This window comes from Ursus maritimus, unplaced genomic scaffold (genome assembly GCF_017311325.1).
Source record: "Ursus maritimus isolate PB19 unplaced genomic scaffold, ASM1731132v1 scaffold_19, whole genome shotgun sequence".
Lineage (NCBI taxonomy): Eukaryota > Metazoa > Chordata > Mammalia > Carnivora > Ursidae > Ursus > Ursus maritimus.
In genome coordinates this window covers 34,057,936-34,070,816 of record NW_024424341.1, presented here as the reverse complement: position 1 = coordinate 34,070,816, position 12,881 = coordinate 34,057,936, and the positions used below count along the sequence as shown (strand labels likewise).

The 12,881-nt window shown below is 52.6% G+C and overlaps 1 protein-coding gene across 1 annotated transcript in view; it reads right to left on the bottom strand.

Moving 5' to 3' along the window:
* The window catches only part of LOC103662091 (c-Maf inducing protein), a 231,979-nt gene that overhangs the window by 46,752 nt on the left and 172,346 nt on the right, over positions 1 to 12,881 (bottom strand). Inside the window, exons 4-5 of the mRNA XM_040633648.1 lie at positions 6,503 to 6,664; positions 1,784 to 1,825 (exon numbers count right to left, since the gene is read on the bottom strand). Of these exons, the coding sequence (XP_040489582.1) occupies positions 1,784 to 1,825; positions 6,503 to 6,664 (204 nt within the window). The remainder of the gene's footprint in view (positions 1 to 1,783; positions 1,826 to 6,502; positions 6,665 to 12,881) is intronic.

Sequence of the window (12,881 nt, the reverse complement as noted above, 5' to 3'; positions counted from 1 at the left end):
GGTAGTGCCAGCATGGAGAGGAAGATGCCACCTCCTTCCCTGCACCCACGTCCCCGCCTGCTTCTCTGCCAGCCAGTCTTACTGCTCTGCCTTTCTCATGCCCTCTCCCTGGACTGCCTTTCCCTGAAGCACTCCTACCCCTCCTTTAAGATCCAGTTCGCTCACCTCCACCTGGAAGCCCTCCGTCTTCCTCCTCCCAGCACCCTCACTGGCAGTGGATGTTAGGTGTCTGCCCTCTGGGCTCCCCTAACACTCCAAACAAATCTCAACCCCTGACCATGTTATCACTTGATTATCTGCCCACTTGCCAGGCTCTTCCACCACACAGTGAATCTCTCCATAGCAGCGCTAGGTCTGTGAAACAGAGACTAGTATTTGGACATACTTGTCCTCATGTCAACAAAAGTTTGCAAAATCAATTTATTAATTAATAGTATACCAGAGAAAGGCGGTGGTGGGGAGTGGGGGCACCCAGCTTGACAATCACCCTGTTCTGGCAAGAGAAGGCACTGAGTGGTTAGAGTGGAGCACAGGAAAAAAACAAAAACAAAAACAAAAAACAAACCTTCTCTATCTTTGGCAAATTCCCATTGAGCACCTACTATGTGCCTGGCACTGTAGGTGGGGCTCCACAGAGGCTGCTGCCTTTACTCTCCATAATACATCGCCTAGGACCCACCTCCTTTGGTACCCACAGGCCCCAGCTGGGGTGAGGAGGGTGATTCTCCAGGCTGGGCTTGCCAGGGCCAAGGGGGTGGGCCCACGAAACCTTTATTTGGCTCAGAGGGGCACGGAGTCTGGCATCTTGCCCTTGTTTCAAAGGCTGTAGCCATAGGACCTCTGGGGCAGGTGAATGTCCTTTCTGGGCACATAAGGCTTTGCTTCTCACTTCTATCTCAAGTTCTGCCTCCCTACTTCCCACTTTCTTATACTTCACACTCCAGCAATGCTGAAGCTTCCAGAATATACTGCGTTGTGTTACATCTCTATGCATGTTTTGTTTCCTCTCTTTGGAATGCCTTTACTCTCTTTTGCTATCTGGCAAACTCCTATTGATGCTTCAAAACCCAGTTCAGAATCACTGCCTCCAGGAAGCACCATGGCTTCTTTCCCAGGTGAGTTTATCACTCTCTGTTTGTGCAGTGAGCTCATTTGTCTTCCTCCGATAGATGACAAACTCCTTGGGAGCAGGGTCTGTCTTCATTACCTATGGATTCAAACACGGCACAATGCCTGGCACCCAGCAGGTGCAACTTCATTTCTCTCTAGTGAGAGTCACATTTCAGAGCTTCAAATCACCCAGGAAGATATTTTATGCCAAAGAGGCTTACATCATAGTCAAGTCCCAGAAAATATGACCTCACTTTGCGTATCAGAGAGAATTAAATCCAGGTTCTACACGTGGATTAATGAGGAGACGTCCTGGGACAAGAACGAGAACACTTACCTCTCAGCTAATAGGGTTATGCCTCTGAATAAATTATATGCTCTCTGCCATCTACTGCCTTCAACTCCCCCCAGCACACTCAGGAAGGAGGAGGCAATGAAGACACATTTGCTATAAACCTTAAAGACTGATAATTATATCCCCCTTCCCCCATCAATTGGGGCTCTGAAATGTGCAAAGGCAGGAGGCAGACACATCTGGCTTGAGAGAAAAGACAAGACCGAGCAAGGTCACGATGCTGGTGGATTCCAGCTGCTTCGAGAAGTCACTCAGACTGGGGGAAGGACCGTGGGCACCAGGAGGTGGACAGAGGGAAAGGGATCTTGAGAGACTTACCACAATGATGTTCTCATGCTCCTGGGTAGTCAAGTTTGTGTTCTAAGGGAGTGAGTGGAGAGTACAGGAGGAAGACAAAACAAAACAAAAAAACCACAATATTAATAAAATGGAACACTTGTATCTCAAAGGTCCAAACAGTTTAAAATGCTTTTAGCCTCTCAGAGTGAAGGTGTTGCTTTTTTTTTTTTTTTTAAAGATTTTATTTATTTATTCAACAGAGAGAGAGACAGCCAGCGAGAGAGGGAGCACAAGCAGGGGGAGTGGGAGAGGAAGAAGCAGGCTCATAGTGGAGGAGCCTGATGTGGGGCTCGATCCCAGATCGCCGGGATCACGCCCTGAGCCGAAGGCAGATGCCCAACCGCTGTGCCACCCAGGCGCCCCGGTGTTGCTTTTTCTTAATTAAACAAATCAGAAAATCCTCCAAGGTTCGGCCTGGAAGGGAGAAAAGTATGGCTTTGGGGTGGTGGGGGGGGCGGTGGTAGACACTGAGTTTTGAGTCCCAGTTTCACCCCTTGTGAGTTATGTGACCTTGGACCAGTCATTCCTCCTTGGTGAGACTCAGTTTCTTCTTCCATAAATGGGGATCCTCCATAGGTTTCTGTGACAGGATACACAGACAGGGCTTAACCCCGTGCTCCGTGCTGGTCACAGAGATGCCTCCGGGAAGCCAGAGGGCAGGTTCACAGTAAGCATGGAAAGAAACAGACTTCTGAATTTCAGCCGTGTGCCAGATTGCCTTTTAGGCACAGCACATATATTATTTCAGTGGTTCTCCAACTGGGTTCCCAGGGAAGAATGGTGGTCCGTGAGCCAAACATGTTTTAGCTAAATTCCGAATTCTAGCAATTAACTTGCAGATATAATAGTAAGTTGAATGATTAAATTCGTTTCATTTTAGGGATTTTTTCTTCCCAATCTGGAATTTTCTCACCCAGTGGGTACCTGTTACCACTATCCTGTGAATACATGACTGACGAAAGGAATAAACACATGGAAACGAGAAATCATGGGAAAATCCAGAAACGGTCACTCTTGTCCTCTCCGCTAGTTCCATGGCGTGCTCCGTTTTATCTGTTTGTCTTGGTGGGCACAGGCTCTCACTGGTCTCCTTCAGATCTCCTAACAGAGCCACATCTGCCCCCTCATCACGTGCCGCCTCACTGGATAGTGACCTCAAAAGATCGATTGTTCCTGGGTTCTAGAAAGAGCCCCACCCTGTCCACCACCTGGCACTGGTTTAAGGACATCAGGATATCTAATGAGTTTACAACCAGCTGAATAAAAGCAAAGCCAGTGGGCCGTGAACATGCTTCTGTGTGGCTGCCTGAGGGGCGAGGACCACCATGGAACCCGGGCCAGCGTCTGTGCTCCTCAAGTCCCCAGGTTCCCATGGAGACACCCTGGCCCTCAGTGCTCAGAATCCAGGAACACAGAGAAGGTGGAAGGATGTTTCTTGGATTCCAAAGGCTTTTTCTTTTTGTGGATGTTGGTAGAGTTTAAGGAGCCCGTTTGTGGCAGATATTAAACATCAGCGATTTTTCTGATGGAAGGCTTCGGTCTTTCCTTATGACTGACGACAAGCTCACTATGCCTCAGGCTGTGAGTATACTTCATAATCCTCATACCACCCATTTCTTTCTTACAGTGGTTCTCCTCCTCTCCCATCGACAGATGAGCTACCCGAGCCTCAAGAGGTGCAGCTGCTTGCCCGGGAGCACGGGAAAGAGATGGTGGGGTGGGGGTTTGACCACTGTCTGCCCTGATGCCAACATCCGCATCTCTAGCTACTGAGCTATGGTGTGCAGCTCAAGCAAGGGGCTGTTCCAGCCCTCAGGCTGCGGCGGACGGCTCTGAAGGGCCCGGCCTGCTCCTCACCGCACCTGTGCACCTTCCCACGAAGGGCACAGGTCCCGATTCCTTTGTCCCAATCGCTGGAGGCAGCCTGTGCCACTCTGCAGGGACACTTCTCTCCACCCTGGGTGGAGAGCACTCACTAACAGCCAATGTATCCCAGGGGACACGGGCACCCTAAACTGAGTGGCCACTCCAGACACTCAACAAAGACCTGGGAGGTCAGGGATGCGGCTTTGTTTGGCCAGTGGATGGGACAGTCCTTTCTCAGAACCAAGGTCTCCCTCCTCCCCCTCCCTCGCTCCCTTCCTCGGGATCCTGCCCACCTTCTGGTTGGTTTGGGGACACCTGGAGCCTCCCAGAAGGAGACCCTGGGAACAACCTGAGTAAAGAGAACACACAAATAATCTAGGCCATATGTTCTAAACAAAAAAGGGAAAGCAGAAGGAAGGATTTGTTTTTCCACCCACCCCTCTAGACCCTTCCGCTGAGAATGCTCAAGGTCAAGATCAAAACCATCTCCCATGACAACAAAAATGTAACCATTTATCAAGTGCTCCCTGTGTATCAGGCACAGGGCCAGGTGCTTTGCACATAGTCGAGCACCCGACCCTTAATTCTATGAAATGGGTGCTCATCTTTACCCCCAACTCACAGATGAAATACTGCGAGACCTAGTAAGTTGTCCAAGGCCAGTTAGCACCTGAAGGGTAGAATCAGGGTCTTCTGCTTCTACAACAGCCGTTCTCAACCACGGTGTCCCACACGGCTGGGGCGCCCCCCTCCCTAGAAAGTCTCTACCCATTTATGCTACATCTATGCACAAGAGCGTGAGCTTGCCAATAAGACAGACCTGGGCGTGGATCCTGGCCCACCACTTATCCTCTCCAGCCTCTGTTTACTCGTCTGTACATTTTAGGACTTACCTCACAGGGTCCCTGGAGAAATGTAAAGTATTAGCTCCAAGTGCGTGCCAAAGAGGTGGTCACAGAGCATGTGCTCAAAAACCATGTCACTCAGAGAGGTGCTGAGCCTTCCTCGAGGGGCTGCTGCCTGGCCTGCAGTCCCAGCTCTGTCCCTCACCAAATGGCAGCACTGTCTGTCAGGGTGAATGACAGCGACCCCTTGCCTGACACACAGTAGGTACACAGCAGATGCAAGCTGCTTCCTTTTTTCTTTCCCCTTTAAATGCCTTTGTCTTTCCACCCTAGTGCTTGGGGATCAGAAGATTTTTAAAACCTCAGCCTGAGAAGTGATGCAAAGGCCCAGGGGCACGTGGTCTATGAAACATGTAAGACGGAAATAAATGCTGCCAGAGGTTGCCGACAGTGCCCACCTGCTGCCTTCCCTGTCGTCCTGACAGCAGGCCTGATCTAATGATAGTGTGACGGTAGAGTGGGGACTGGTGGGGCAGAAGGGGTGGGCGATGTGGCCTTGCAGTGAGAGCGAGGGAGCCCTAAGGGGAATTTCCAGCCCCACCGCTTGCTCAGCAGGTCCCTCAGTGTCTCGGGGGACTGTATAATGGAGACAGCAAGGCCCAGCTGTCTAGGGCGGATGTACTACCCGCGTCATATGCATGGCACCTGACACCTGCTGGCACACGGCAGGTGTTCACTGACGGTGAGCAGCCAGGCCAGGCTCAGGCTGGGAAGCCAGGATGTAACGCTGGGTATACAGCCCCTGGCCTGGTCTCAAATTCCAGACTTTGACTGTGATTCATTTCAAAGCCTGAGTCTTTGCTTTTCTGTGAAATGAAGCTGTCTCATACCCAAAGGCATGGCCCCTCTACCTGCGACCATCTTTACCGCCCAACTTCTACTTCTTGCCCCCACTTGCTTCCAGGGCAAGGGACCCTCTCTTCAGCAGACATGGAAGGCCTGGGCCAGTTTCCTGGACTGACCGGCAGCAACCAGCCTGGGTCCACAGAGGAAGGGGTGGTTCTAGGCAGCAAGGAGCTTGTGTGGACTCAGAGGGGCATCTAGAAGCTACCCAGGGAACTGGGCGTGCCAGGAGAGCGGGGGCCTGTCCCAGGGGAGGGGGACAGAAGCATCACTCCGGTGGCCATGCAGAGTTTAAATCAGGAGTCGTCAACGCCAGCGTCTCCAGGGGGCCAGGCAGGCAAACAAATGAGACAAGCGTTAGTATCTGGGAAGCGCGGAGAAGATGGCTGGGACAGAGTCAACAGTGCATTTCCAAGCAGCTGCCATCTCCCCACCAACAGCGGAACCGACTCTGACTGTGCCCCTGCTGGAACATGGGCTCCAGGAGGACAGGGGCTGGTCCAGGACAGTGTCCGGCATGGCACACACCCTAGTGTGGGGTCACCTGGCAAAGCAGAGTAGTGCTAGCTGTAAGCTGCTGCCAGCAAGCTATTGCTGCCTGGGCCCCTGGAGCTGATACAGGCCAGGGCAGAGGGAGGATGGAGCCGGGCCAGGATGGCTGGCCCCAATGCCGAGGGGTGGGGGGACGCGTGGTCTGGGGGCTTCAACGATGTGCTCTGGCTTGGGGACGAACGGGAAAATTCTGAAATTCGCTGTCACCATCATCTCCACCAGCCCAGTCTCAGGCCCAAGACCAGTCCCCCCACGTTCAGTGGTGGGGCATGGCAGGGCGGCAACAACCGCCCCTTCACCCCTGCCACACCCCTGGGGGCCGCTCGGCTGCAGGCCCTGGGAACAGATCTCCTTCTCGGCTCCCTCAGGCTGCTGGGGGCCACCGCTCACCTCCTTGGGCAATGGGGAGACAGTACAAACTCGGGTCCAGTTCTGCTGCTGGCTACGGGGTTGTGCTCAGCAGAGGGAAAGAAAAAAAACTAAAACGCGGGGGTGGAGGGGTGTGCAAAATCAAGCGGGAGGAATGTCTTACCTCTGAGAGCAGTTTTGAGACAATTTCCAGTGGGGCTTGGTTGATGGAGTCATCCTGCAGGGGGGACGTCAGGGCCATGTCCACCAGAGTTCGGATCTCCTTCAACACCACTTCCCAACGGCTGGGGTTACTCAGGACTTTCTTATATTTGTAAATCTTTTTCTGGTTGGGAGAGAGGAAACACAGACATGTTATTGACATGCTGATGGCGGAAGATGCAAGATGATCAAAGAAACAGATACATTAGGATGTATAAACCCCAGGAAACTGTCGGTGTGGACCACTACCTCCTCGTAAGAAACGGCCTCCCAAAGAAAGGAAAGGTCCTGCCCAGAGTTACAGGCTATGCTTGCAAATAACCAGGCCTCCCGGACACCAGCCGAGAAATCTTCACACTGCTACCGACTTAGAAAAGAGTGAAGAGGTTTCTCTTTCAGATCACATCTGCCAAACGTATTTCCCAAGTATCCACACGCGGCCAGAGTGGGTGCGTTCAAGGGTCCACAGAGGGACCTTCTTCGAGTTAGAGGCACCTCTCATCCCGGTCCTGAGAGGCCCCCTTGGAGAGTGGAGTCCAGCTAAGAAAAAGGACAGGCAGGCTTGGGGAATCCAGCCAGGTGGAGACAAGCCCAGAGGGCCCCCAGGAAACTTGAAGGCAGTCTTCAGTTCCTGCTTGGTGAGTAAGACGAGCATTCTCACCTTTGCTCAGGGCAGCTTCCAAAGCTGGAGAGCACTGGGGCGAGGGCTGCTGTCTCCCGTGATGTGAGGCAGAGTTCCGCCTCTCTGACATCATGGAAACAGCAGCCCTCAGAAGGCGGAGGTCCCAGCCAAACTCCCTCCCGGCTCTGCAGCTGCCTGCCCCATTGCTGTCCTGGCTTGCTTGGGAGTCTCCCACTGGATGAACTCCTTCATTAAGTGCTCTGCTCCCTGGGGAAAACCTAAGTTTAGTGTCACCGTGCCAGCAGCCAGCTGGGGTGACAAGTCACAATCTCTGAGCCAGAGTCTGAATGAGGGAGGGGGGAGGGAGGAGGTCAGGGTCCCCCACTGGCCCCTGAAGCCGCCAGGGTCTCCCTGGCCATTTAGTTTCTGAGTTCAGAATTGCAAAGTGGTCTTGGAACCCAGGGTCTTCAAGGAAGTACCTGGGGGAACCCATTCCTTATCAACCTGAGTAGTTAACTATGCGGAGTGAGGCCTCGTGGTGGAACACAAGATAGACTAGAGTCAGTCCCAGTTCTCATCATAAAGCATATCACCTACTGAGCCTCAGTTTCCTTTTCTGTAAATCAGGCATGAAAATACTTTGCAGCCTCTTTCAGTGTATGACCTTTGTTAAGTTGTGGACCCATGCGGCCCACTCTCTGTATGGAGTCACATTCAAAGTCAAAGGCCACACAGAATAGACACTGGCAACAAAAAGGGAACCCAGATTCTTAACCCGTCTCTTCTGAGAAACTTTATGAGGACGAAACGGACAACCCACAGTATGCAAATAGGATCCCACTTTCTCTCTTGTTTTTTCCCAAACTCCATGATTTTCCAGAGTCTCTCACTTGCTAACATGCCCCATCGTCACCACCATCACTCACATAGCTAACTCACAGCAAAGTCTGTTTCCCCTCATCATCCCAGATTTTCTTCTTTTTTAAAAATTTATTTATTTGAGAGAGAGCGAGCACACAAGCAGGGGGAGTGGTAGAGGGAGAGGGAGAAGCAGACTCCCTGCTGAGCAGGGAGCCCGATGCAGAGCACAAACCCAGGACCCTAGAATCATGACCTGAGCTGAAGGCAGACACTTAACCGACTGAGCCACCCAGGGTGAGCCACCTTGAGGCCTCCCTGGGCCGGTAACCAGTCTCAGTCCCCGCCAGCCAGGAGCACGGCCACCTCCGCACTGCCTGGCCTGTGCAAACACAGAGTGCCCAAAGTCTAACGCCATGGAGACACTTCCCAAGGCAAGAACCCGATCCATCCCAGAAGATGAATGCTCCTTTGAGTCCTAGACATGGTGGTTTTGTTCCATACCCAGAGAATTGCTTTATTTTTAAATGACCACGAAATGGTCACAGAAACTCGCCATATATTAAGCCCCAAAGAAAACCACACGATTCACGTCCATGTCTTCCCACAGTAGATTCTAGAGTTGAATACGGCCTGAGCCGTAAGGGCCCTATCTTCTGATCAGCTGCAAGTTATTTACCTTTGAAAGAATAATGACTTCATTCTTTTTGTGAAAACGATGCCTGCTCTTTGTAAGAAATTTAAACCGTGCTGGAAAGCACAAAGAAGAGGATAAGTGAAAAAAGGCCTCAAAAATCCCACAACCTAGAAATAGCTATCATTAATCTTTGGTGAACATTGTTCCACCCAAACCTCACTGAAACTTTGCCAAATACAGCCAGTGTGTTGCGGGGGGAGGGGGGGAATGAGTGCTGTCCGCAGCTCCCCACACTCAGACATCACTGAGGCTCTGAGGCAGCAAGGTCCAGGCAAAACGGCCCACTGGGCAGCATCAGCCTCAGAGCTCACCGACACACCCCTCCTCACAGGGGAAGGACAACAGCTCTCTTGCGAGCACCCGAGCCCTTGCTTAACGGGCATCCCCCCAGGACCTGGGGGTGCATTCAAAACCAGAAGGTCGCAGTGCTTGTGACAAGGGCCCATGCGTAATGAGCACACACTACGCACCAGGCACCATGCTGAGCACTTCTGGGCATCCCCTCGCTCCATCCTCATGGTAACCCTGGGGCTGGGGACCAGCAATGGGCTAAGCAGCCCCCAGAGTACAGCCTAAGACAAAAACCCAAGTACAAACGGTTTCTTTATTTGTGAGGCGATGTAGGACACATGAGTGCAGGGTGGGGAGGAGAAGGCGGTCATTAACGGGGCACCACCAAGTATTATGACCACTGTGGGGCTGGCTGTGAATCCCGTGGGGACTCATGGAGACCATAATACACTGCCCCCTTCCCCCCACCAGGGAGCGAGGAAGCTGCAGCATTTACCCACCAACTCCCTGGACACTGCCATACTTCTGGCTGCCCTGTGCCCAGGACTAAGTGCTTCCATAGCGAGAAAAAACATGGCTCCAGGCAGTCACATGTGGTCCAGTGAGCAGCCTTCAGAGTGGAGTGGCTGAGGGGCACATCTGCAGTGTCTGCTACAGGACTCTAGTGTCTTGTTTACACACAGGACTCTCATGGCCAGAGAGGTGGCATGACTTGCCTAAGGCCACACAGCTAGAAAGGGACAATTCAGGAGTCAGAACTGGCTCTGGTTAATTCCAAAGGTGTCTCTCTGTCACATCTGTCAGGGCCAGTGCAGATAGTGGAGAGGAGGGATAGATTTGTCAAGATACATAGTGCTGAAGGGGGTCAAGAAAGCTTGGTGGCATACGGTGAGGGCCAGGACAAGTCCACGAGGCTTGCAGAGCCAGAGGCCAGGCAACCAGGGGGTGGAGAAGCTGCAGGAGATGCTAGTGGGAACAGCAGGTGGACAGTGGGGCTGTGAAATCATGGTGGTGGGGGGGGCGGCAGCTGGATCCCACCAGAGGCTCTAAGGTCTGGGACAGGGTAGCCACAGGGCAGAGGGAGGCCTGCCCAGGACCCACAGGGACCCACTCACTCTGCCTTGGGTGACAAATTAGCAGGTTTCATCCCAGGAACTCTGATGAGCTCATCTGGTGTTGAATCATCATGAGCCTCGGATGGGACGCCTCTGGAACCTGGCCCTTGGCTTTGCAGGATGGTCCTCTTGGTGGGCCCCTTCACCAGGAGGGGTGGGTGACCTCTTGCCATGTTTAGCATGGACTCCACGGGCCACTGGATTCTCTTGGCAGGGGCCCTGGAATTCTCTGAGAGGGGCTTGAAACAGGGGTCTGGAAAGTGCGGCAGGGGGCCAAACCCAGCTCCCGGCTTCGTTTTGTGCAAGGAAGCCAAGAATGTTCTTAGGGGTTGTGAAGCAAAAAACCCCAAAGAACGTGGGACAGAAATTCAGTGTGGCCCACAAAGCCCCACCCAAATATTTGCTATCTGGTCCTTTTAGAGAAAAAGCTTGCCAACCCCCGGCTTTTCAAGGCAAAGCCTGTCTAGGAGCAAGTGTGCAGAAAGCTGCTCCAAATGGGGAGCCTCCAGGGAGATACCAGTTTAAACCACAAAGAGACACCACTTCACTCACACCAGGCGGGCTGTAACCAAAAAGACGATCCCGAGTGCTGGTGAGGACGTGGGGGACTGGGATCCGTGCTCACCGCTGATGGCACTGTGCGGGAGCACAGAGCCACCGGAGAACAGTCTGCTGGTTACTTAGAGCATGAAGCGTACATTTATCATACGATCCAGCAGTTCTGTTCTTAGAAATCTGCCCAAGAGAAATACAAACAGACTCCACATAGACATGGACATGGATGTCCATGGCACTGTTCGTCATAGCCTCAAACTGGAAACAACCCACATGTGAACAGGTAAGCAAAATGTGGTCCATCCAGACAATGGACTAGTATTTGCAGTAAAAAGGATGGATCTACTCACACAGGCTACAATATGGACGAAACTTATAAATGAGATGCTAAGTTAAAGAAGCCAGGAGCAAAACACGTCTTGTAGGATTCCTTTTACATGAGGTGTCTAGGAAAGGCAAATTTATAAAGACAGAAAGCGGAACAGTCATTGCCTGGGGCCGGGGGGGGGTGGCAACAGGGAAGAGACTGCAAACAGACACGAGGGCATCTTTCGGGATGATGGAAATATTCGAACACACGATCGTGATGATGGTTGTACTACTCTATGAAGTTGCTAAAGTCACTGAATCATACACTTGCAATTGGTGGATTTTAAGCTACGTAAATTATACTTCAATTAAAATGTTTAAGAAAAAAATCCCAACCTAAGCAGGCAGAGGGGGACATCAGACAAAACCAGAGATAGTACCACTTAGCGGTCAAGAGCACAGGTTTGCAACAGCAGACTTCAGTTCAAATCTAAGCTCTGCTTCATCCATCCACCTGTCCACCCACCCATCCACCTGTGTATCCATGTATCCCTCCATCCACCCATCCATCCAACCACTACCTATCTAACCATTCAACAAAAATGACCCAGAACCATCTCCTACAACGTGCCAAGCCCTGTGTTCGGCACTAAGGATCCCCACAGTGAGCAAAGCAGACAGGCCCCAAGTGCTCGTGGAACTCACGGTCTATTACTTGAACCCTAGTTGCCTCATCTGCGATGCGGGGTCGGACGGACGACGGCCCAAGGCTTCCGCGGCTCTTCCACAGGATAACATCTAGAAAGCGCCCGGCCCCCGTGCTGGTTAACCAGCAGCTCTCATTCTCGTCACCTACCAAGTCCTAGGAGTGAGTGGTCTAGAGCAGGCGGAACTTAGGAAGACTCCTGGCATCCGTGACTAAGCCCCGCCAGCTCCCGAAACAACAGAGCCAGCAGGAAGAGCCTCCTGTCTCCTGTGTGGCAGAGCCAGTCACTCCATTGCAGTCCTCACCCTCTGCTCGTCAGGGAGGGGACGTTACCTGGGCAACATCCGCCATCTCTCCGGCAACTGCTCCCACGGCAGAGACAACCACAGACGCCCGGGGTTCTCCGGCCTGGGAAAGCGGAGCCTGTCGGCTCCTCCACGGGAGACAAGCTGTCACTGGGAGTGTGCCCCTCACCAGGAGAGGCGTGACTCAGAATGTGCTGGAAGCACGCCTCCCGGTGATGGGGCTGCTCTGCTGGTTGCCGCAGCCTCCGAAGCTCAGGCTCACACGAGCACGCATGCTCCCCACCACCTGTCATTAAAGGAAAGGCGGCACGGGAGCTCCTTGGAGCTGCCAAGAAAAATGAGCCGGGGAGGAACCCGACTGGCTTTTAGAACTTCTCTCCGGTAGACGGCCCAAAGCTGTGCTGCCCAGGACCCAAGTCCCTAGCCCCATGTGGCTACTTATATTTAACTTAATTAAAATGAAATGCAGTGAAAAATTCAGTGCCTCGGTCCCACCAGCCACACTGTGGCTGCGTGATAGCCACAAGTGGCCAGTGGCTACCATGGTGGATGGTGCAGAGAAAGACCATTCTCATCACTGCAAAGTTCCATCAGGCAATGCTGTCCTAAGGTCCTGGGGCCCCCCTATCACTAATGTCCCCAGAGAACCAGCAACACATTCATTGCTTCTCCCCATAATCAGCCAGCACTTTGGGGTCAGAATGCAGGTAGCACCCTGCTGCCCTGAACTGCGCTTCCGACTTGCCCTCCCAGGTCTATAGGGTCCCGTCCCCAAATGTCCCCTGCACATCCAGGAAGACTGACTGGTTGGGCAACTTGTCTGGCCTCTCTGATTCCTAGACAGGGGCCCTTGACCTCCTCATTCTTTCACAACTCGCTATGG